The sequence below is a fragment of the Anabrus simplex genome, chromosome 1 (genome assembly GCF_040414725.1).
Source record: "Anabrus simplex isolate iqAnaSimp1 chromosome 1, ASM4041472v1, whole genome shotgun sequence".
Lineage (NCBI taxonomy): Eukaryota > Metazoa > Arthropoda > Insecta > Orthoptera > Tettigoniidae > Anabrus > Anabrus simplex.
This window is the reverse complement of record NC_090265.1, coordinates 979,257,017-979,283,133: the sequence shown is the minus strand read 5'-3', so window position 1 is coordinate 979,283,133 and position 26,117 is coordinate 979,257,017. Positions and strand designations below refer to the sequence as shown.

At 39.0% G+C, this 26,117-nt stretch overlaps 1 protein-coding gene across 1 annotated transcript in view; it reads right to left on the bottom strand.

Moving 5' to 3' along the window:
• The window catches only part of IFT54 (intraflagellar transport 54), a 228,807-nt gene that overhangs the window by 47,380 nt on the left and 155,310 nt on the right, over positions 1-26,117 (bottom strand). Inside the window, exons 9-10 of the mRNA XM_067136819.2 lie at positions 21,367-21,477; positions 13,183-13,294 (exon numbers count right to left, since the gene is read on the bottom strand). Coding sequence (XP_066992920.2) covers positions 13,183-13,294; positions 21,367-21,477 — 223 coding nt within the window. The remainder of the gene's footprint in view (positions 1-13,182; positions 13,295-21,366; positions 21,478-26,117) is intronic.

Below are 26,117 nucleotides of genomic sequence, written 5' to 3'. Positions count from 1 at the left end.
TATGGTTAAAATGATATCATAGGACATTTAAACTACACATACATAAATGCATGCTAATATTCCAAGATGAACCAAGTCTCGTCTCTCCTGCCTCGGACAACCGAAGTTGGAAGAAAGAGACTCCAAACTGATGACTAAATAAGCAGTTTAAAATTGGTTATATTGAGTAGAAGAAAATATACAGAAAATTATTAATCTCTGAAGTATGATCTCTGTATGGTGTAATAATAATGAAGTTTTGTAACCATGTATGTACATATCACAACTTTTGATCCACATGTATGGAACATTATAGAGACAAAGTCAGTAATAAGTATGAGTGACAATAATTATAATTTTAGTATCATGTTCTGTTTTTATATTTGTTCAGTTTTGTTAATGTTCTTTACGTATTGTAGACTAGCTGATGTACCCGTGCTTCGTTACGGGATTCTCAGAAGGACAATCTTTGTGGTTTTCCTAACTAAAGTAAACATAGGTCATTATAAAAACGTCAGTAGGAATGTAGCGATTAAAAGCAATGTTATTATACAAAATACTCGATCAAATGAAAATCAGCACATTTTCACACTTTTACGAAGAGTACTACTGCAAGTTGCTTTACATCACACCGACACAGATAGGTCTTATTGCAACAATGGGACAGGAAAGGGCTAGGAGTGGGAAGGAAGCGGCCATGGCCTTAATTAAGGTACAGCCCCAGCATTTGCCTGGTGTGAAAATGGGAAACCACGGGAAACCATCTTCAGGACTGCCGACAGGGGGGTTTTCTAAACAGTAGTATTTCAGTTCATTAATAAGTACTCCATATTGTATTCTTTGTGATTAGGTTGGTTGTATGTTAGTCTGCCTGTTTGTTGGTTTGTATTGACTGAAATAGGTACATGTCTAATTGCCTATATATATATATATATATATATATTAATTGCATGTGGGTTGAATGAGAACATTCATTCATTCATTCATGAAACTCACTTCCAAGTTGGTGGTTGTCCGTGACTGGGAGAGAGGATTTTTCTTAGTTATTTTTATTAACTGATTGATTAAATTAACTTAATTTATTATGGATGTTGTAACTGTAGGATTACGGTAAAGTATGTGTAACAATACACACAATAAATTCTATTCTACATTGGTAAAGGCAACTTCTATGTTGACAACTGATATGCAAACTCAGATTTTTTTTAGTATCAACACAGGGAAAATATCGAAGCCTGAGCTTGAGTCACAGTCTGAAAAAACAGGAAAGGGATGCCAGACTTTCTGAAGAAAATTCAAAAGGGCATGTATTTCCCATCACACCAGTGATTTTTTTGCTAGGGGCTTTACGTCACACCGACACAGATAGGTCTTTGGCAACGATGGGATAGGAAAGACCTAGGAGTTGGAAGGAAGCGGCCGTGGCTTTAATTAAGGTACAGCGCCAGCATTTTCCTGGTGTGAAAATGGGAAACACGGAAAACCATCTTCAGGGCTGCCGACAGTGGGATTCAAACCCACAATCTCCTGGATGCAAGCTAACATTTGCATACAAATTTTTATTTTTTATTTTTCTATTCCACCTTTTCAATACAATTGATTTTGTGTTGTTAGAAATTCATATTGCTACAACACTACATTAAAAGGGACATGTTTTGCTCGGTTTCGGGCATCCCCAGCCTTCATAATTTACCTCAAGGTTAAGACCTGTCACTGTTAATTTGCTTATAACTAATTTGTACTTAATTATGATTCTGAAAACTAAGTGCTAAAATATGTGAACATATGCATTTGTAAACACAATGGACAGTTTAACAAATCAAGACCAGTTTGAGGAAACTACCAATAGTTGCATTTTACCGTTTACAACTAATAAATTACAGAAGCATGCCTCAAACCAATACATGATGCATAATATTTCCAACGCATTTGAGACTTTAAGCTTTAGACACTATACATTTTGAACAGAATTTAGGTCTCAAATTTTAATACACTAAGACAACTAACAATTGATTTTAAAAAACAAAGAACTTGAGAATTTTAGCCAAATCTCATTATTGTGAAGATATTACTGTGTTTTGGACGTTAATGTTATTAGAATCAATGTACAGTAGAAGTCCGTTATAGCGAGAATTCACAACAGCGAAAATGTTACTCGCTATAACGGATTGCCGTTATATCCGATTTTTGTATAAAAGTCGGAAAACCCTTCATGCACATTAAAATCGGTATGAAACGGCAATCATTTTGTTCAAAACTTGTGTTTCCGCAAATGATATCCACACTACGGCTTACTTGTTTGTTATTTTTCGTAATCCGACACTACGTGAAAGTGTATGTTTAATTTCATTCTTAAAAAAATATAGTACCGTATTTCTCCGAATCCAAGATAAACCCCACTTTACCCTTCAAAAAATTTAAATCAGGCTCAAAAAGAAGTTTGTAAAATCATATGAATGCCTTGTTGTACATTAGGCCTACGCATTTTTAGACTATTTTTAGACGCCGGACATTGACTTTCGTCACGCCGTATTTCTTTTTTTTTTTTTTTTTTTTTTTTGTGGCTACACAATTATTCTTAGTTTCGCGGGTTTAAGATCCATTAACTTAACATTGGCATCATAATACCGAAAAGAACTCGTTGAAAATTTTCCGGCAATACCTATTCCATGCGTCTCACCAATACAACGATCCATCAGGAAATTATTCTTGCTGTCTATAAAACTGTTATTTTTACGCAGCGTCAGATATAACCGGCTACCGCTACACGCACGCCTCGCTTGTCGGGTTCGGCCAAATTCAGCAGCTAGCGATGTATAGGCCTAATCGCGAACGTTGAAAGTCAACGAACGAGTTCACTGCGCCACGGTATGGCCCTTCCGCCCTTGCGTTTTTCCTGCACATACCTCACAATTTCATCTTCGACTTCTTTAAAACGTCCTTATTGCGGACCACTGAATGCATTTTTTGTACAGTACTTTTTTTTTTTTTAGCTCTTTGTCTTCACGCTTACGCCAAATACTGGCTTTAGTTAGGCCTATGCCGTATTTTCTTGCGGCTGCACAATTATTATACATTTCCGAGTGTTAATAGCCGTTAACTTAAAATTGGCATAACATCGACGAGAACCCATTGAAAATTTGCCGGCAATACCTTTTCCACGTATCTTTACAATACGACTATCCATCACGAAAATATTCCTGCTGTCTATAAACCTTAATTTTACTAAGCGTCAAGTACAATAGACGTGTTATGACTCTGCCACTGAATAGCCATGGCTTTTCTAAGCATTCGAAGGGTCGCATGTTTTGATGCCATTCTGCAGGTTTGAGAAACACACAGGCACCGCACAACCGGTTGTCGCGGCTAGCGATGTGTAATAAAGAGGCGGTCGTTTATTGTCAAAGAGTTCTGTGAGCGTGTGAAAAGAAGCAGCGTGGTTACCGCGGTAGTTGCTAGTGGTATCAATTAATTTACTGTTAGGCCACGAATGCAGCAACCCTTGAGTTTTCGCATGAGATTCTGAGAAAAAAAGTCTTGGATTCGGAAAAATACGGTATCACTCCAGAGATTTCCGTGCCAAACACCTCAGCTTTCTTCTTCAAACAGCGTCACCTAACCTAACCGTATACGTAGCCTATCATGAAAACATATTTGAAACGCATGTAGAGAAATAACCTCCACGCGAAAAAATTACATGTAAATAGCCGTAACTAGACGCGAGAAGATATGAAATATCCTCTGAAATCAGTGATGTACTCTGCCATATCTTGAGGTGTATCACATTCTTACTTAATTTCCGTATATTACATTAAAATAAAGATATCGTTTGTTTCAGTCTTTATTTTTAACGAGTTAACAACTGCTATCGGCCACGTTATTTACGCATTTATTACGAAAACGTGTTATCCTCTTTCATTTCGAATTTTCTTTAGAGAACAGCAGTCGATGGGTATTACTAATCGACTCCAATATCGCCTTTGAATGTTGACGAGAGAGCTCGCAAATTCACATAGCGCAAAAACTACACTGTACCGAAGATGATCGATTGCATTTTATGGCAAACGTGTCAGTTTTGTTATTCAAATAGTGTCGCATATCCTAACATATCTGTACTACATGTATGATGAAAACACACTTTAAGCGCCAGTAAAGAAACTATAACTTTCTCGCTTTATAAATTTTCATAATAGCCTTTCCGTAATTTAACCAGACGCGACAAAATATAAACTAACCTCTGAAATCAATTAAGCACTCTGCCATATCTCGAGGTTTATCCCATTCTTACTTAATTGCAGATTTTGGCCTCAAAATTAAGCGGTAGTTTAGTCAGCCTTAATTTTTAACGAGTTAACAACCGTTATCGGACACGTTATTTACGCATTTATTACGAAAATATGTTCTCTTTCATTTCGAATTTTCTTTACGGAACAGCTGTCGGCGGGTATTACTAATCGACTCCGACATCCCCTTCGAATGTAGACGAGATAAATCGCTAGTGCACATAGCGAGGAAACGATGCCGAAGGTAATCTATCGCATGCAATATCATCGCTGGGGTGTATAAATATTGGTAACGGAAAAAAATCGCGCGCGCTTAATCGTTCGTAATAACGGATGCGCCAGTGATAGGGTTCTCGCTGTAACCGAAGAACGATACACAGTTTAATATAGGAATTTTGAAGGGACAGAAAAAGGTAGTTGCTATAACGGAGTTCTCGTTATATGCCGTACTCGCTATAGCTGACTTCTACTGTATATCCCAATTTTAGCACTGTCATTTTAAATTGTTAAACTGTCCAAAGTGTTTACAAATGCCTATGTTCACGTATTTTACCACTTAGTTTTTAGAATCATAATTAAGTACAAATTAGTTATAAGCAAATTAACAATGACAGTTCTTAACCTCGAGATAAATTACAAAGGCTAAGGATGCTCGAAATCGAGCGAAACATGTCCCTTTTAATGTAGTGTTGTAGCAATATGAATTTCTAAAAACACAAAATCAATTGTATTGAAAAGGTGGAACAGAAAAATAAAAAATACAAATCTGTATGCAAATTATAGCAAATTTCAATACGGGTCTAAACATGAGATTAGTTACATGTAATGCAAGCTAACAGCCGCGCGCCTCTAACCGCACAGCCAACTCGCCCAGTACACACACCAGTGATATGCTAGTGCAAAGATGGAATGACAAAAAGGATCTTACTATGCTTACTACTATAGATGAGGACATGATGGTAGAAACTGAGAAGACAGGTCACGCCACAGGGCAGAATAAAATGAAACCCCTGAATGTGAGAACATGGGGCCAGTTGACAGAGCTGAGATGCAAGAAAACTCAACTTAAGATAGAAAAGCACTGAAATGCAATGTGAAGTTGCTTTCTTACCTGACTGAAATGGCACTGCTGAACTCTTATGTATGCCACAGCTACTTTAATTCTAACTCTGCCTTATAGATTAGTAGCTAAAGAAATTTGCTATAGAGAGGAAGTCACTAAAATAAGGTCGACCACCACCTTCGAGAGGAAATTGCCCGAGACTTTCTGGACGTCAATTCCCTAAACCAGTACTTCCGACACAATCAAAGCACAAGCTAAAATGGAGGTGATTTGTGTGTCAACACACAAAGAAAAGACCACTAAGTGGATGTGTGTTGAGTGTGATAGACCCCTCTGTATACATACCTGTTTTGAAGAGTACCACCACTCAAAATATATTTTGAAAATATGGTAAAATATACAAACTTCATCACGTATAATGAGTAATTTTTTTTTTTTGATTCGTTGTGCCCAGCTGTGGAGCGCGTTTGAACTTATTTTGCACAATGTTTCTTCTTCTTTTCTTCCCAATATCTCTTCATTTTTTCACTGTGTTCCTTTCTGCGTGTTTCTGTCCAGCCAGTATTTTTTCTTGTTGGTTATTATTATTATTGTTATTATTTATTTTCCTTAAATTGTACATGTACAATTTAGGGGTGGTAGATGGAGAAAGGGCAAGCCCCACATACACAGAAGTGCCTCCATCTCCACATGTGTACATAAACTCTACTGAATATTTATATACAAACTTATGTGGACAATTTTAAATATACATATTTACACTACAAACACTGTACCCTTAGAATAATAATTATCTTTATTTATTCTGAAAATATTAGAGTAAGAACACCCAGCCATTTATACTCTCACTCAGACCCCTGTATACACACTCATTCACTACCACTCCCACTCCTACACACACACGCATACACATTCGCCCACATACACCTGTACTTGCACCCATCCTTCTTGCAATTCTAATTTATACAAGTTATATACATCACATATAGGTTTATATTTACATATACATTTTCTTTACTTCGCGGAGGAAGTGAGGAAGAGGAAGTAGCTTTACCTCAGATGGTATAAGGTTCCACGTACGAGCAGCCCTTGAGTAAAACCCATTTAAATATGAGGTTGTTCTAGCGAAGGGAGGGACAAGAGTAACTCCTTGGCCTCTTTTAACAGAGCGGTAATTGAGCTGCAGGCGGTGGAAAGGGGAGAGGTGTGTGTTACCTGTCAGGGATTTCCTAAGGAAGGCTACATCCATTTGTGTACATAACGAGTTCACTGGTGGCAATGACCTGGCTGTGTTTAAGGGGATGTGTTTGTTAATTAAACGTTCTGGTCGTCACTGGATACCTTCTAGTTTCCTCATATTTTCCGTTGTAGTTGGATGCCAGGAAGGAAGGCCATATAATAGTATGGGCCGCACAAGGGAAATATAAGCCGTTCGTAGGGCTTTACTTCTTCCTCCCGAGAGACATCTACGGACGAAACCTAGCGCTCGGTATGCCTTACACCTCACTTCCTCCACGTGTTTATTCCATTTCAGATTGTCCGTAATGTGAATACCGAGCAGTCTGATGGAGTTAGAAGTCGGCAGTTGGATTCCACATAGAGTAGGTTGGTTCTGGAGTGGTTGCTTAGCTCTGCTTAGTCTTATATATTTACACTTCTTAATATTTATATACAATCTATTTACCTCACACCACAGAGCTATACTATCCAGATCCGATTGGAATTGTACAATATCATCACTGTTTTTCATGGCTCTGTAAATGACTGTGTCATCGGCATACTGCGCCATGGTCGAATTTACACAATCCTGTAAGTCGAGAGCATAAATCGTGTACAGGAGGGGCCCTATCACACTGCCCTGAATTACTCCAGAAGTAATTGTGGTTTGGTCTGATTTGGCTCCTCCGTACACAACACATTGCGTTCGACCCACCAAAAATGACCTCAACCATGACAGCAGTTTACCCTGAATGCCGTAGTTGCTAAGTTTTAACAGAAGTCTTTGATGTGACACCTAGTCAAAAGCTTTGCTCCAGTCCAGAGTCACACAGTCTATTTGTGAGACATCAGTCTGCTCCAAAGAGAACTGCCAGTCATCAATGACGTTTGTTAGAAGTGTTGTGCAGGATTTTCCCGGAATGAAGCCGTGCTGGTTTGAGTTCAGCAGGTTTCTCTCCTTGAGAAAATCCAACATACATTTAGCAACTAGACGCTCCGTACATTTACAGACCCCTGATGTTATAGAAACTGGGCGGTAATCATCTACATTTTCCTTATCTCCATCTTTGAAAACTGGCACTACGTTGGCTTCTTTCCACTCCAAAGGTACAGACCCGGTATTAATGGAATAGTTGAAGAGAGCGCAAAGCGAGGGCGCCAAGGCGACTGCACAATTCTTGAGAATTCTTGCTGGCACTCGGTCCGGCCCGGTCGCGGCATGAGGTCTTGTTTTCAGAAGGCTCTCCTTTACTTCATTCGTTGAGAAATACAGGTTGGTTAGAGGGAAGAGAGGGGTAGATGTTGTCCTTGAATATAGCATGTTCTCTTCCTCAGTAGGTACGGAGAAGTTACTTTTAAATTTCCTGTTGAAGGTGTCTGCAATTTCTTGTGGTGTGGAGACTGCCGTACCGTTATGTTTAAATACAGATGGAGCTCTGTTGCAACCTTTACTTCTGAGAAGAGTCCAGAGTTCCTTGGAGTTGGTGTTGAGACTGTGGATGTAAGAATCGTAGGAATCTCTGATAGATTGTTCAGCCTTGTTCCTAGCCAGCCTGTATTTCTCCCACTCAAAATCGGTTGGATTTCTTTTCCATTTCTGGTACAGGCGGTCCCTTCTTCGAATTTCTCGCACTATCTCCTTGGTAATCCATGGAGATTTCCGTCTGCTGGTTATATTTACTGTTGGTGTGGTTTCTTCTACACATTGAAAGAAAATTTTCTTCCAGTCGTTCCATATCTTGTTTATGTCAGTACTGCCGGTGAAATCTGAGGTGAGAACGGGGAGGCGGTTGGATAGTAAAGTGGATAGATCGTTCCAGTTTGTTCGGGAAAAATTATAAACTGTTCTGGTATGGAGTTTGGGGGATGGTTTTATATGGGTCAGTGTAGCGAGAATTGCCTGATGGTCACAGAATCCAGGAATAGTATTAAGAGATTGGACGGACTGTGGTATATTACTTAGGAAAAGATCAAGGGTTGAGCGTGTTGTTTGCGTAATACGCGTGGCTTCAAACATTAATTGATGAAGGAATAAATCATAGAAAGCGGAAAGGAATTTATTGGCGAGGGGGTTATTTGGAACAGGTGCAGCATTTCTGGACCACGTAATTTCTAAGTTGAAATCACCGACAATATAAATGGCAATATAAATGGTCCGTTATTGGACATTATAAATTTTCCAGCTAGCTCATTCTTGGTTGCCAGCGTTTCGCCCTCGTGTGCTAGGGTGGGCTCATCAGTTGGTACCTAGCACACCTAAAGAATGAGCTAGCTGGAAAATTTATAATGTCCAATAACGGACCATTTATATTGGTATTATAAATTTGCTCATTCAGGACAAATATTTCAGATTCCCTATGGGAATCAACATCTATATCATCTGATGGCCAAGCAGGCATCAATTTTTAGTGATGAGACAAAGTCTCTTAGTGCATTGGCACTGCCGGTGGCTCCAGTTAGCCTACGCAGTGGCCTCCACGGTATGCACTAGCCAGCGTATTGGTAGGTGTGCTAGGTACCAACTGATGAGCCCACCCTAGCACACGAGGGCGAAACGCTGGCAACCAAGAATGAGCTAGCTGGAAAATTTATAATGTCCAATAACAGACCATTTATATTGGTATTATAAATTTGCTCATTCAGGACAAATATTTCAGATTCCCTATGGGAATCAACATCTATATCATCTGATGGCCAAGCAGGCATCAATTTTTAGTGATGAGACAAAGTCTCTTAGTGCATTGGCACTGCCGGTGGCTCCAGTTAGCCTACGCAGTGGCCTCCACGCTATGCACTAGCCAGCGTATTGGTAGGTGTGCTAGGTACCAACTGATGAGCCCACCCTAGCACACGAGGGCGAAACGCTGGCAACCAGGAATGAGCTAGCTGGAAAATTTATAATGTCCAATAATGGACCATTTATATTGGTATTATAAATTTGCTCATTCAGGACAAATATTTCAGATTCCCTATGGGAATCAACATCTATATCATCTGATGGCCAAGCAGGCATCAATTTTTAGTGATGAGACAAAGTCTCTTAGTGCATTGGCACTGCCGGTGGCTCCAGTTAGCCTACGCAGTGGCCTCCACGGTATGCACTAGCCAGCGTATTGGTAGGTGTGCTAGGTACCAACTGATGAGCCCACCCTAGCACACGAGGGCGAAACGCTGGCAACCAAGAATGAGCTAGCTGGAAAATTTATAATGTCCAATAACGGACCATTTATATTGGGATTATAAATTTGCTCATTCAGGACAAATATTTCAGATTCCCTATGGGAATCAACATCTATATCAATATAAATGGCATCGTAATTTTGTTGTACATGTTGCACACGCTCGAGAGAGAGGATTAGTTCATCGTCCATTTCCGGCGACGACTTAGGGGCGCGATAAATTGATCCAGTAAGGAATTTACGTTTGTTGCACGTCACTTCCACACACAGTGCTTCGGCTGCTGTCTCCAGGTGATGAACTCGAGTTGGATTACATTCTGGCTTGGCTGCAATTAGAACTCCCCCTGCAGAGCGGTGGGATCAGTCCTTACGGAACAATATCAGCGAGTCAGGGAACACTTCTGAGTCATAAATTTTGCTGGACAACCACGTCTCATTGACACATACGATGGTCGGGTCAAGGCTTTCAAGCAATGCGTGGATATTTTGTAACCGTCCAGGTCGCATAATACTGCGCGCATTGAAGGCAAAAAGTGATATATTTTTATTTACATATGTACATTTAGAATTATTCACTAAGTCACTGGGCGTATCACTGGTAACTGTAAAGAACGAGTCTGATAACAGCGGCATTTCACACTTCCAGCATAACCATGTACGGGAACCGTTCTTTATTTTTCTGAATTCAGACACTGAGACTTTTGCGCAGGTTCTATGGCCTTTAGCGAGCAATTATTACAGTGGACAAATAATTGATTCCTCCTACCACTATTTCCGCAAATAGTGCACTGTTGTGGACCCAGGTTTAGTTCGATGTCCCCACTTAGGGCAAGTGCCAAGCACAGCAGTGGCTGATTATCTACAGGCAGTCTGACAACACCGCTCTCGTCCCTTCGCCGAGGCCGACCTATGGCTGCCATCCCCAGACTTTCAGCACTGCACCACGTCAAACCGTTAAGAGTACATTTTTCACTCACCAATAGTTTTTCCAATAGAATTATGTTTTCCAGGTATCCAGGAGGGTTATCTGAAGCGATTGTAGCACTTTTGGAGTATTGCACTGCACTCTTTACCACCAAAAATATAATAATACTGCGCATAACACTCAGCGTCACTTCTGCACACGCCGCCATCTTGAAACATGAATCTGAGGTGGGCTCCGTCATATTATTGGGAGCCCTTGGGCAGAGCAACGGAGCCTGGACTGGGCTGCGAGTGACATCAGCAAATTAAGAGCTTTGCCACTCGCCATACAGTGAACTAATCAGGAGAGAGCCAGGTGTGTATCGGCCAGCCCCTCTGCCATCCTATTGCTGTTGCCACATTCCATCATTGGAGACTTCCAGCTTTACAAGGAGAATTTCAATGGTGCGCCCAGAGCATTCACATTCAAGAGGACTCTGAAGGCGTTTCATTTATCGAAGCATTCTAGAAGGCCCGGCCTTGCTATTTAAGACAGCGGTTCAGTTGGACTTGAGGGTTCAGTGTGAGTTCAATGCAGTGTAGGAGTGTAGTCAGTTCAGTCTAAGAATGCTGCTGTGTACAGTGACAGCTCCAGTTGAGGTTCAGCCTGAGTTGAGGAGGCAGTCTGTGTGTCAGTCTCTGTGAGTGTGTGTTCTGTCAGTCTGTCATCGGAGGAGTTGAGTCTCTTGGTCCAGCTGTTGTAAAGCAGCATCAAGTCTGGTGCAGTGTGCAAGAGTTTGATGTTTGATTGGCAAGGGCCTGTGAACAAGGACTGTTGGAGTGAATGGATAGTGTACATCATATGGGGATTGTGAGACTGTTTGTGCACAGGCTGTGAACTGCGTGGCTGCAACAGCGATGGTGAGGATAACTGTGAACCAATTTACAATGTCAGTGTCAGCTGCTGAAGAGTGAGTGTGATTTGTGTTAGTCGATAATCGATTATGTGTATGTGTACTGTGTTAGCCTAAGTTGTGGTCCTGGTATGCATGCGCGATTTGAATTTTTTTATTTTGCTACTTGTTTAACATCACACCAACACATCAAAGGTTTTTGGCGACGCAAGGATAGGAAAGGGGAAGGTAGCAGCCCCAGCATTCGCCTCGTGTGAAAATGGGAAACCACAGACCATTGTCAAGACTGCTAACAGTGGGGAAACACTGGGATTGCAACACAGACACATGACATCCAACTATGCATATCAACTATTGTTGGTGAGTCACGCTTCCCTGCTCGCTATCCTGCTGTTCCTTGCTGAAGCATATTTCTTACTTCTTCATACTGAGCAGCTAAATGCTCATTCCTTACCTGAATGACCCCTCTTATCTATGAATCATCAGTCATCAATCACATTCCTTGCACTCGCAGAATATTTTACACATACCTATTACACATTACACATCAGTAGAAAATGCCAGGGCATGCATTTATAAGCATAATAAAAATGTTAATATCCTTTTAATATGTTATTTTAGGGCATAATGATGTACCTATTAAAAAGGACAAAATATGCATTTTTATGCACAATAAATGTGGCATATTCTGTTCAGATATTAGTAATTTGCATACATAATTTACCAGCATATGGGACATTGATGATGCTGATAATGATGATGATGATATATACAATGGTGGAAAAAATATATGCAAATGTATAAACTTCCAATCCCTAGTAATACAATATGGTAAAACAAATCATTTGAACCATATGAATGATGAATACAATCATTATTGACTTGAGAAACAAAAACAACATTCTTTGGTGCTTTATAAGGAGTCAGGCTCCCTTAGTACTTTTAATAACAGAGCTAATTTTAGAAGAAGGTTGAATCCAAACATTCCTGAAAACACAAATTTTCAGCTGTTACACTTAAGCATTCATAATCAGCGAAACAGTTAACTAAATATCCGATGAATTTCCTTCACATTTGTCTCTCTCTCTCTCTCTAAATTAGCAACAGCATGGAAAGCCATTCTGCTTTCATTAACAATAATAGTTGTACTGAACTGAATCATAGTCTCTTTCCATTGATGGTGTTCTTTTTTAGTAACACACTGCTTTCAGTATGTTTCTATAACTGGTATTTTAAAAAAAATACTTCATTGCTGAAGAAGATAGGAAAAAGAATATTGTTGTTGAACCTGAAAATACCAATATGAGACTATGCTGTCAGACAAATACTGATTCGCAGCACATATACAATGAAGCATGATAATTCAAATATTTAATGGTTGTAGCGGAGATGTTGTGGTATTTACTCATAATGATGGATTTTAAAGTACCAGAAATGGAGTATTTCATGGTAAAAAAAACTACATTTAAAACCTATCATAATTATATTACTTACACAATACTGAACCTTAGAAACAGAACATTATCATCTAGGGTTCCAAGCTGAAATATTTCATACTGCGATTTATCTAGGTATGACAATGATATATAATGACTAAATATAAATTAATACTGAAATGAATTAAAATAGCATGTACTTCTTACCGTATCTTCTAACAGAACAGGTGGTGCTTCCACTACCACGAAGTTGTCATCTTCATCTTGTTCTCGGAAAGGATCGGTTTCGGTTATCACTTTCACCTTGCCTTCTCCTTCTCTGAAATAGTTTTATTTTTCTTAGATGTGTTATATATATAACGAATATGCAAAATTATTAAGGGGACATTTACTCTCCTAACAGATAAAACTGCAGTATTCCTAGAAGTAATGGACTATCTAACTTCCTAGTAGATGATGATAATGATGATGATGATAGTTTTACATTTCACTATTTACTTTTCAATGGATTTTGGAGATGCTGAGGTGTTGGAAACTTTGACCCGTAGGCATAAATTTATGTGCTGGTAAATCTAACAACACAAGGCTAGTTCGCCAACTTGGTCATCTGAGCTGAGCCACTCAGGATAGCACGGATGTTTAAACTGTAAAGCTGGCTGTGTTTTACAGCTGGCTACACATTAGCTTCCAATGCCAAAGATTGTGGGTTGCAGTGTAGGAACAATAGATTATAGGCATGTTAAAGGATCTCTTTCAGAGAATATTGTGTACTCTGGTGTGTCTTAAGATCATAAGAAGTTAAAAGGGCATTTAACAACAAGCAAAATTACTTTAATGATTATAAATAGCACTTACAGTAGGAGGGATACTGAATGGAAGGCAATTGGGGATTTAACTGAGACATTGAAGTGGGTAAGTTGAAAACTGGGAGTGAGTTTTGCAGATCCTCATGGGTGGATAGGAAATAGGAATCTGCTCTCAGGCGGCCTTGCAGTGATACTTGTAAGTTAGTGGGCTTGTTTAGAAGGGTTAGAGGATTTAAATCATGGCTGAAAAGTGATATTATGGATAGAAAGATTTTTTCTCACAGAACTAGAGTTGTTTATCAATGAGACAGGATAAAGCTGAAAGAAAGGGTAGGCTGGTGAAACAAGAATATGTAAGCTATGAGAAAGTTAATTAAGGTGTTTGGCCTTCGAAGAGGCCTGGAGCAGGTCTATTGAGTTGACGCCATATAGGCGACCTGCGCATCTATGAGGATGTGGTCTCACCTATGATGAACCATCGGAATTAACTAATGAAGGTTAAAATAACCGACCCGGCCGGGAATTGAACCCGAGACCCCCGGGACAAAAGGTCAGCACACTAACCATTTAGCCATGGAGTATGAGAAAGTTAAGTATGAGAAGCATGAAATTCTAGGTGTAAGGCTCATCTCTAAAGATAATAGGAAACTTTATGTTTTTAGCATGACAAACCTGGAAAGGGTGGCAATGATGCTGATGAAAAAATAATTGTTTGTTAAACTAATCAGCTACATGGGAAACAACAGAGAAAAGGAATGTTGTTTTAGCAGATATCTCAATTTACCAAATATTAACTGGAAAGGTACTGCAAATGACAGAAAGCATGACCAACAAATGGTAAATAAGCTAATCTTGGAAGGACAGCTGAATCAGAAAGTGATGGAACCAATTATTGGCAAATATTCTAAACGTGATGCTATTAAGCCAGAGAGGCTCCATACAGAAACACAAGTTATAGATGATACAAGTAGCCTTAAAACTGTTCTTTGTCACAGCTAAAAAGAGATGTGGTAGAAACAAAGCTTGTAAAAGTAGGACTTTTAGGCAGTACCACATGGTTGATAAAGAGGTGGATGAGTGAGTGTTTAAAAAGTAATTAAAATCAGCTGAAAATAATAAATAAAAATCCAAACAGCCTATGGGATGAGTTGATAGCAATAATTGTTGAGGAGTGTGAAAACATGTATGTACACACATGCACAGAAATGGTGTCCTCCAGATATAAACGAACCATGGCATCCTCCACCTCCTCGCTTAATGCACTGCTCCAGGTAGACTGCCCACTACAAGACTGTTGTGATTGAAATGGGCACGGTGATGGATGTATAGCAAAAAAACCCCACCACACTCTCCCTCTCCCCCCCCCCTCTCTCTCTGTGCCTTCAGTACTACCTGTTCACTCCCTTCCCCTCCTTTTTGGTACTGGAGTGGCCTTCAACACGATCCCTTCATTCCCTTCCCTCCTTTTCAGTGCTGGAGTAGGGCAGTGTTGATTGTTTATGTTGAGACACCATTTCTGTGTATGCGTGTACCTTTAAAGGTGGTCAGGAATTATAAAGATCCACTAATTACGATCAGTGGAAAATGGTAAATAAAAATGTAAACAGGCTATGGGATGGGTTCAAAGCGATTATTGAGGAATGTGAAAACAGGAATCTACACACATGCACAGAAATGGTGTCCTGATATAAACAAAGCATGGTCCTATGACCTATTTTACTATATTTGGATGTGTTTGGCTACCCAGCATACTTTGAAAATGTCAAAAGGAACATTATAATGCATGATTCGGTCATCTTGAGCTGTCAGCATGTTATTAATAAATTTGTAACGTCATCCAGTCATTTACTAATAGTACACATGGATGTCATAAGCACTAGTCTCCTGAGCTCGCCGACCCGTGCGCTGGTGCCTCCTGGCTGCAGGCATGGAACTTTGCATCGTCTTTTGTCAACGTGTGGTTTATTTTCTCGACCGTCGTTGAGGAAGGATCAATCTTGGTGTTGCTGGTGGATAATTAATTGCAATTTAAGCAAAATACAAGAAGGAGTGGTAATGGAGTTCGATCCTGGGCAAATAACTGTTGTTTATAAGTTTCATTTCCGTATTGATAGATATTACTTTACAAAAACAATATAAATATAAGTCACCACCTTATCAATACAAAATTTATTCACATTCAGCTAGTAAATATGGTCAAGACCGGTTTCGACCCCTAGGGGGTCATCTTCAGTTGACATGCATAAAAGATATATTTTACAAAAACATCACATATAATGATTAAAACTTAAATTAAGTCCACCTGATCATAAATGTTGGTATGTATGTCTTGGAAAATTTGAGCTATTGTATGTGTCAATCCTAAGTTTCCCAGCATACAGTGTCAAGGTAAGTAGTTAACTAATATACATCATCCATGAAATTACATGCTATTTTTCATGTTATCACTATCTAATTTGGGTTGTACAATGTGGAATGAGATATACATACATTTGTGTAAATTAATAGTAGTAAGTTCAGTAATATACATTAAAAATTGGTTCTTAAATTACATTAATTGATTATTGGTCAGTCATATAAAAATGTAGAATTATTGGTTTGGACACTTGTGATTAAAATATTAGTATGCAATACCTTGTTGGCATATATCTTAAATACTAAAGTATCAGTTTATAAAGCCTATTATTCTTATTTTATGTCTTGGAATAGGGTTGAACTTTTAGAAAACTATTTGTTATTGTTGAACATAGGCATTGGATAATCTTGTTAAATTGGACACATAACTAAAACAGTGGTATATATATACCTTGTTAAAAATACATTGCATTAACTACAATCTCAGAGCAACACGCATTAGATCTCAACAGGCAGCTACACAGAGTGCACGGTTCCAACACCTAACGTAAGTGAAACGACATACGATTTACTATTACACTTTCATACCACACCATTTTCACACTCATTATTTCTACTTCCAGATACTTTGTTTTCACAACATATATGCTTCTACGATAAAATCAACGTGCACCCTACCAGGACGCATAACATTCAACGCGTTCTTACAAATGTCACCAACTCAACATATAACGGCAATTTCTGTAGTCATGTTTGGGCATCAATCTTGCATTTAAGATTTCATTATTGTAACAAATACTTCCTGTAGTAACAGAGAAAAATCATACATTTCCGCTAGGCAAGAGATCTCGTGAATGCGCAGGCCAAGGAATTAATAGACATGGTGGTCATGCAGGAACTATTGGTCGATCCTGATTGGTGAGCTCTGTTTACATACCTCTGGGCTGAGAAATGGATGATTATAACATTACTGTAATATAAGTGAATAATTTGTAATGTCTGACCAATGAAGAGGTTCTAATGAGGCAGAAGTTTGCACATGTAACTAATGTAGTGATGAAATGAAATGGCGTATGGCTTTTAGTGCCAGGAGTGTCCGAGGACATGTTTGGCTCGTCAGGTGCAGGTCTTTTTATATGACTCCCGTAGGCGACCTGCGCATTGTGATGGGGATGAAATGATGATGAAGACTACACATACACCCAGTTCCTGTGCCAGAGAAATTAACCACTGATGGTTAAAATTCCCGACCGTAAAATTCCCGACTCTGTCGGGAATTGAACCCGGGATCCCTGTGACCAAAGGCCAGCACGCTAACCATTTAGCCATGGAGCCGGACAATGTAGTGATGATCCTACCACTCCCTTTCTGAAATTTCCAAAGATACTGCGAAATGATACATAGGCCAACTACAATACTGTATTTCTCCAAATTCAAGATAATTATTTTTCCCCTCAGAATCTCATGTGGAAAATTAAGGGTCATCTTGCATTTGCGACCTAACAGTAAAGAACATCACAGGCAGCTACTACGGTAACCGTGTTGCTTCTTTTCACTCCTTGTGTACGCGCACACATAAAACTCATTGAAATCAACATCCGCGTCTTTATAACACATCGCTAGCCACGGCAACCAGTTACAGTGCCTCTGTGTAATGTCACTGGATCTCAGGAAACAGTGAAGAGAGAATAACATTCTATTAATATCTATACAAAAACATTTTTCTAATCCGCCGAATGGCATCAAAACATGCAAGCCTTCGAATTCTTAGAAAGGCCATAACTACTCAGTGGCAAAGTTATAATGCGTCTACTGTACCTTGATGCTTAGTAAAATTAAATTTTATAGATAGCAGGAATATTTTCATGATAAATCGTTGTATGATATGTGGAATAGGTGTTGCTGGCAAATTTTCAACTGGTTTTCGTCGATATTATGATGCCAATTTTAAGTTAATGGTTATTAAACACGTGGAAATGAAGAATAATTGTGCAGCTGTAAGAAAATATGGCATAGGCCTAACTAAAGGCAATATTCGGTGTTACCGTAAAGACAGAGATAGCTTAAAAATGGCCTAATGTACAGAAAATGCATTCAGTGGCCCGCAACAAGGACGCTTTACAGAAGCTAAAATTAAATTGTGAGGTATGTGCGCAAAGAACACAAGGACGGAATGGCCATACCATGGTGCAATAAACTCGTTCGTTGACCCTCAACATCCACGTTTTTATTTTACATCGTTAGCCGCTGAAGTTAGCCGAAGCTGACAAGTGAGATGTGTGTCTAGCGGCAGCCTGTTGTACCTGACACTGAGTAAAAGTAACAGTTTTATAGAAAGCAGGAATCTTTTCCTGATGGTTCGTCGTATTGTAGAGACACGTGGAAGAAGTGTTTGTTTGTCCAACCCTTGTCCCGACTCTCTACAGGGTTGGGTATAAGGTGAGGTGAAATGAATCTGTCATGGCGGGTTTTTATGACCGGATGCCCTTTCTGATGTCAATCCCATCAGAGAAGTTAATGAGATGAATGACGTGATATATGATAGTAGGAAGGGAAAGGTTGAAACCCTGTGCCGGCGCACGTAGCCTACTCCTGTCAAATAGCACCAAACGGTCTGCTCGAGGCTTAAAATCCCCATCCGACAGACGAATCACCATCAACAGCGTCATATGCCCTCACTCCATATGAGCACTGTGGAGAGGTTTGGTATTTAATCCAGGCTTTTGGCACGCAATCTAGTGATTAGAAATTGTACACCACCACCTCCCCTACCCTGCCGGCCAACATTCTGATGATGAAAATTTTTTCAACCAACGGGACTCGAACCGGCTAATCTCGATGTCAGACTGTTTTTAGACTTCAACGCTTTTAACAATCATGACCACCAGGCATGGAACAAGTATTGCCGGCAAATTTTCAACAGGTTGTCTTCAATATTATGACACCAATTTTAAGTTAATGGTTATTAAACCCGTGGAAATAAAGAATAATTGTGCAGCCACAAAAAAATAATTATGGCATAACTAAAGCCGATGTTCGGCACTGGCATGAAGACAAAGACAGTCTAAAAATGGGTACTGCAGAAGAAAGGCGTTCATTTGATTTTACAAAGCACTTTTTAAGCGTGACTTATATTTTTGGAAGGAAAAATTAGGGGTCGCCTTGCATTCAGGGCCGTCTTGGATTCGGAGCAATACGGTAGTTTATAAGACAAATTTGATGAAATAAGGTACAGAAGTGAAGAAAAGCTAACTTGCAATGGACAAAATGTACCTTTGACTGTTGATGAATACTGAATAACTAATGTAAAAATATCACTCATAGAATTGAAACTATCCGAAGTAACCTAGTGATTTTCAGTGAAATGTACAACAAAGTAGTCACAGCCGTAAGGTATATAGTGAGAGTACAAGATTCTGAGCATTTTGAGGCTTCTGTATATAGCATGAAAATAAGCTTGTAGTAACCAATTGAAAGGTGACCTATGACACAAGTATTTCAGAAAAGTTTGGTCACATGTTATGGAAGCTGTATGGTCTTCCTAAGTTTTGTATATAGATGAGTAAAAGCTACATTTACAGGATGTAATGTAATGTTATTCTTCTATTATTATTAATAACTTTATTGGCCTCACTGGACCACTTCAGTAATTCCACATTTACTTTCTCTTTGAAGATTGTACCATTTGGTTCTTGCTATCTGCCCAGTACTTTTCATTCATTCTGGTTGTGATTTTCTCAATTACTGAAGTCTGAAATCTCCATAGCCCTTGATGTGTTATTTTTTATGAACATTTTAATTTTTTGTTCTCTACACCTGCTATCTAGAGTCCAAATGCTTTGAGATCTTACTAAATTCCATGGATCCATTGTCTTTCTATTCATCTATCCTATGGAAATGTAAAAACATCAGTGAACAGTGACTCTTCTTGGGAAATCAACAATTCATAGGCATTGAATAAATTCAAAGCCAAGGATTTCAGCTTAGAAGGTGTGTTTCTAAAGATGAAATAAATAGTAATGATATTAAAACAAATGAGAGATGGTGAAAATTTCTAAAATGACTGTTCATGAACCTTGTATACATTACCCATTATCATGCTGAAGTATTGGATGGACCAGTATTCTATAAACTCCTTAAAATATAAAGTGGAATGGATGACTTGAAGCCCAAAGGTGAAGAGTGGATTTTCTATGACAATGGAGTGAGGAAATGGGTCAACAGAAACTTGCAAAAGATTAGTAGTGTGGTGAATTTATGGAATTACCAGTCCCTCCAAAAAATGATTACAGGAGAAATAGAGAAGTATGTGGGTACTGGCTAAACAAAGTGAAGGGTTGTGAAAGGTGCATAAATGCAAGACTCACTAGGGCTAGTAAACGTCACACTATGAGAATCAACTGGGTAGAAAAATTAAAGAGAGGAATTGGGTGAAGGTGGGAGCCATCCCAGAATCAGCTTAGCTCCTGTCGTTACTTGAGATAGGTAGGTATGTCTTACCACACTCACTATAGTTAGAGGACAGTGTGCCACTCACTTCCATTGATTTTGACCTCTGCAGAATTTTTTTAAATGAAAATCTGATTGGTGATTTTCATGTTGTCATAAAGCATCAGGATCTTCATTTCCAAGCCATACCGAATCTATACAGACAGAATTTTAAAATTCCAGGGAAAAATGGACTCTAGTCATGAAAATGAAAAGCCAATTGATCATGACCTTCCTTATACTCATCAGTTTGTTTCATTTCCACCTTTAAAAAAATATATATATATTTATTACTCAGAACTTTCCTTCCAAGCAAATCCAAGGCAAAACACTCAAAAACAGCAATTGCAGTTTTGCATAATCTGCACAGTAGTCATGTAAATATATGTTACTTGAAGACAGAAACAACAATAATAGTCATCTTCTGAGATACAAAAATGAGTAATGAATATATTAATGACATCTTGAATAAAGTAATCCCTACAGATTTCACTTTTTTTTTTTTTGCTAGGGGCTTTACGTCGCACCGACACAGATAGGTCTTATGGCGACGATGGGATAGGAAAGGCCTGGGAGTTGGAAGGAAGCGGCCGTGGCCTTAATTAAGGTACAGCCCCAGCATTTGCCTGGTGTGAAAATGGGAAACCACGGAAAACCATCTTCAGGGCTGCCGATAGTGGGATTCGAACCTACTATCTCCCGGATGCAAGCTTTCACATTTTATCAGAATATATGTACTTACACAGTTTCATCAGCAGTCACAACTTCTATACGACTTTTTGGCCTTGCATGAGGTGGCCGGGCACTCTTTGGACGAACACTCTTGGGACGAGGAAGTGGAACTGCTGGATCACTTAAACAAAATTATTATTCCTGTTTGAAATAGCAATGATAAGAAGCTCAACAAAACTAAATATTTTCTTAACTGAATTTTTGATTTCCAGGGAGGTCCAAGTAACATATTATGACCGAGATTTTGTATAAGAACTTCAATTTTTTCTCATACAGTTTTCGAGTAAAAAGAACAACCCAACTACAAGTTTAAGCACTGCTATAAATGTTTCACTCCCATATTATGACATTTGATTTTTTTGTATACAAACTTTGATCTTTACTCATATATTTCTGAAGTAAAAAAGGAACCCAACAATGAATTTAAAGACTGTTATAAGTGTCTAATACTCCCACAAATTCCAAGAAAGGCTGAAGTTATCAAAGTTGGGACAATTATTGAACACATATAAATAACAAAACAGGGAAGAGTTACATCACATGAAATGGGCAGATGTGATTTGAGAAAAGTTTGATGTTATTCTGATGGAAGGGTGAAAGTGATATGAGGGATTTCGAAGTTACCTGTGAAAGTTATTCAAAGAAATCAGTAGTAAACTGGTGGGGTTAAATTTAAGTTTGTCTGCTGCGTATTCCATACAGCAGGGATCATGATTATGAAATAGTCGCTTGTGGAAACAAGCTATGCCAAACTCGGCAACTTTGCAGATTACATTAATTAAACCAAGTGCTTTGCCAAGTATGTCATATGAACCTTTGTGCACTAGTGCAGTGTGTACAACTGTAAAGTTGCAAAACGTTATGAAAATAAGATGCACTCAAGAACCGGAATTTGTTGACAGCAAAGTAATGCTCATTAGGTACCAAAATGAAAAAAAAAGCAATGTATATTTAAATCTTATAGCAATATTCTATAGTATTTTTTCAAAAAAGAGAGAGGAGTGTGTGTGTGTGGGTGTGGGTGTGTGTGTGTACACAGTAGATATGAGTAGAATTTTGTAAATAATATGAATTTATTAAGGATGAAAGCCTCTGTGGAGGCACATAGTTCAGTTGTCTCATACAACAGGCAGAGGATACTGTGGGATATTCTATGCTCCAGGGGCGTATTCTCCTTGAATGCAAGGCATTCATTGCATGCGTTATGATAATACAAAGAACTGTCTGATGTACGATTTTAAGTTGTTTCAAATCAAATATTAAAGATTTCATCTCTCAGAGGTTCAAAAGTTACGCGCAACTGTACTAGTTCCGTTGCTTGACTGCGTGTGGTGCTGGTGTAGTCTCGCCGTCTACTCCACTCTAGGAAGAAAGAGACAGCAAACAGAGTAGTTAAGGATGAAAGGCATTTAATTTTAAGATTGCATTCGGCAGCATACATAGTTCTGAAACCCTCCGAATGATGTCGCTGCAATTGAAACTTGGCCAGACTTTGTCACCCCATACACGTGCTACCGTCTGCCATCTATTAGCAACTTGGAGAAAGTCATGTCCAAATTTACACCTAACGGGACCCACGGATTACCCCCAGCGAGAATCCAATGTGATGAAACTGACCAATGCCACTGGGGTGACTTAGACCTACCTCCAGTGCTTGAGTTCTGGCTGACTAGTGAGTTCATTCATTGTGTTTTTTTTGCTGATTAGTGAGTTCATTCTGTGTGTGCTGTTCCTGTGCAATTCGTCGTTTTCGGTGCTCTGTTATATTTTATGCCTATGTGGTATTAACGATGGATGAGTCTAAAACGGATATAATTGTAAATCTGTTTGAAAAGCCATTTGCTGGCCGTTCGTTTGATGAAAAGATTAAAATAGTTAAAGCCGGGAGACCTCTCCCTTCCCTCGCAAATTTTAAAACAGAAAACAAGAACTTCGTTCGCACGTTCAATCCAGAAACTTATAGTAAAACGGTTTGGCTCTGCGGCTCTGAGTCACTAAACAAATTATTCTGTTGGCCTTGCGTATTGTTTGTTGCTGAAAATTCCCCTTGGAACAGCAAGAAACGTGGATATGCAGATCTAAACAATCTGCACACTGCTATTGCGAGGCACGAGAAATCAGATTGTCATATCCACGCATGGATATCCTTAGGTACCTTTGGAAAAACTAGGATAGATTTGCAGTTGGATAAGCAGAAGCAGGAAAATGTTCTAAGGCATAACGAAGCCGTTAAGAAAAATAGAGAAATTCTGAAACGGCTGACCGCGGTGACATGCTTTTTGGGGAAGCAAGAGTTACCATTCCGTGGTCACAACGAGGCTAGTGAATCCAACAACAGAGGGAATTACATAGAACTAATTAAATTGTTAGCCGAGTTTGATGAAAAATTAGACAGTCACTTCACAACAGCGAGTGTATTTACAGGACTCTCTCCACTCATCCAGAACGATTTAATTCAAAGCATCTGCACCGTAATGACCGCTGAAATAAAGATTCAGGTTGGGGAAGCTAAATTCGTAGGAATTATGATCGATGAGACTTCTGATGTTTCGAACTTTTCACAGTTATCTATTGTCCTCAGATACGTTCATGATGGTGATGTTGTTGAAAGATTTGTTGGTTTCTATAATGTGAGTTCTGATAGGACAGCGAATGCATTGGTGAGACTTGCGATTGAGTGTCTGGATAACTTTGACTGCCGCGAAAAGTTAGTTGCGCAGACTTTCGATGGAGCTGCGGTGCTTGCAGGTCAGCTGAATGGTGTGCAGGCTAAATTAAAAGAAGTAGTTCCTGAGGCTGTATTCACCCACTGCTACGCTCACAAGCTTAATTTAGTCCTCTCTCAAGCCGTATCATGCACAAAAGAATGCCGTATATTCTTCGCAACGATGAGTGGCTTTGCGACATTTTTTAGTAATTCTTCTAAGAGAACTAACCTGCTGGACAGTGTCCTCAAGAAAAGGTTTCCTAAACTAGCTCCAACAAGGTGGAACTATTCTAGCCGTTTAGTACAGACCATCGCGGAATATCGTGCTCCTCTCCAAGAGCTTTACGAAAGCATTTTGGAGGAACCTGGAAACTGGGATAACAATACAATTAATGAGGCAAGCGGGTTTCTTGCGAAGTTAGTAGAATTTCAGTTCAATTTTCTTCTGAACGTTTTTAATGAAATATTTTCATTGACTGATGTTACATATAACATCCTTCAATCTAAGACACTAGACATTGCATATTGTACCAGAGAAGTGAGCTCTTTAGAAACTAAAGTATCTATAATGCGAAACAGTGGATTTGCTAACATCTGGGACAGAACAGAAGAGAAATGTGATCCACCAAGGAAGAGAAGAAAGGAAGAAACTTCATTTTTGGTTAAAGATGAGTATAAGAGGGTTTACCTGGAAATATATGATATTATTCTAGCACAGTTAAAATATCGCTTTTGTTCATTAGGAGATCTGTACTTCATTGAAATGCTTGATTGTAAGAAATTTTCATTTTTTTCCGTCGATTTTCCTGAAGAGCAATTCAGTAAATTGATTGAAGTTTATGGAAAATATTTTGATATAGTACGACTTAAATCCGAATTGAGGGCAATGTTCACTTCTGAACACTTCAATGATAAGACTGTGGCTCAAATCCAGAAATTCCTATTGACCAGTGGTCTCCACAGCGGTCTTCCCGAACTTTATAAGTTGTGCACACTGATTACAACTATTCCCGCTACATCATCATCTGTAGAACGCTCTTTCTCGGCTCTAAAGCGAATAAAATCTTTCGTCCGCAACTCTCAAGGTCAAAGTCGTCTCTCTGCATTAGGAATGACGTCTATAGACAAGGACCTTCTTGCCGAGATGAAAACACGTGAGGACTTCTACGGTGACGTCATCAAGGAATTCTGCAAAAAGAATCGCAGAGTCGAGTTCACCTACATGTAATTAGGGTGAGTACTATTGAAATTTACTGAATAGATTGTGTCACTGCATGGTTACTAGTTGCATGCCTTGGTGGAGATTCCAGGATACGCCACTGCTATGCTCCCACCCTCTGGGGTACTGAATTAAAAATTCAATGTCACAGGTTTTTTCAAGATAATGCACATGTATATAATATTATTAACCCTTTTAGTGCCACGCCTATTAACAGTGGGTATGCTAAGAATGCCACCCGCTTTATGACCAAATTGCAAGGCTGAACAAAATGAACCATAATTCTCCTAATTCTAAATCCAGATAATTGATTATTATCCCAAATTGCTCAGAAAGTTTGACTATATTGATATTGACAGCAAATAATACCAACTAAGGTCACATTTGGGGAAGAAAATGTTTTTTTCCTCAAAAATTAGCATGGAGCAGATTATATTTTTCATGTTCAGACCTACAAAAGTTACCTGAAATACGTAGATACTCACCTAACAAAGATGTGTCAGGATGTCTTATCATGTGTACTTGCTCGTAGTCAGATGTAAAAGAAACACGGGATATTCTGCCTAGCATTTATTGAAATTATTTTAAGACTATCTACAAGAAAATCATGTACGTATTTACACTTTTTCAGTCACTACCATTTTTAACACTTGTAGACCCCCAAGCATAATGGGTGGAGCTCTCGGTTGCACTTTACGCACTGTAAATGTAATCTCTTGACTGGTCCACCATCTTTCTTGCTACACACAGCACATCGTTTTAGGTTACGTCCCGGAAGTTTTTCCAGTAGCGCTCTGGGAAGACTTGGATCTGTTGGATGTTTTGCTGGAGATCA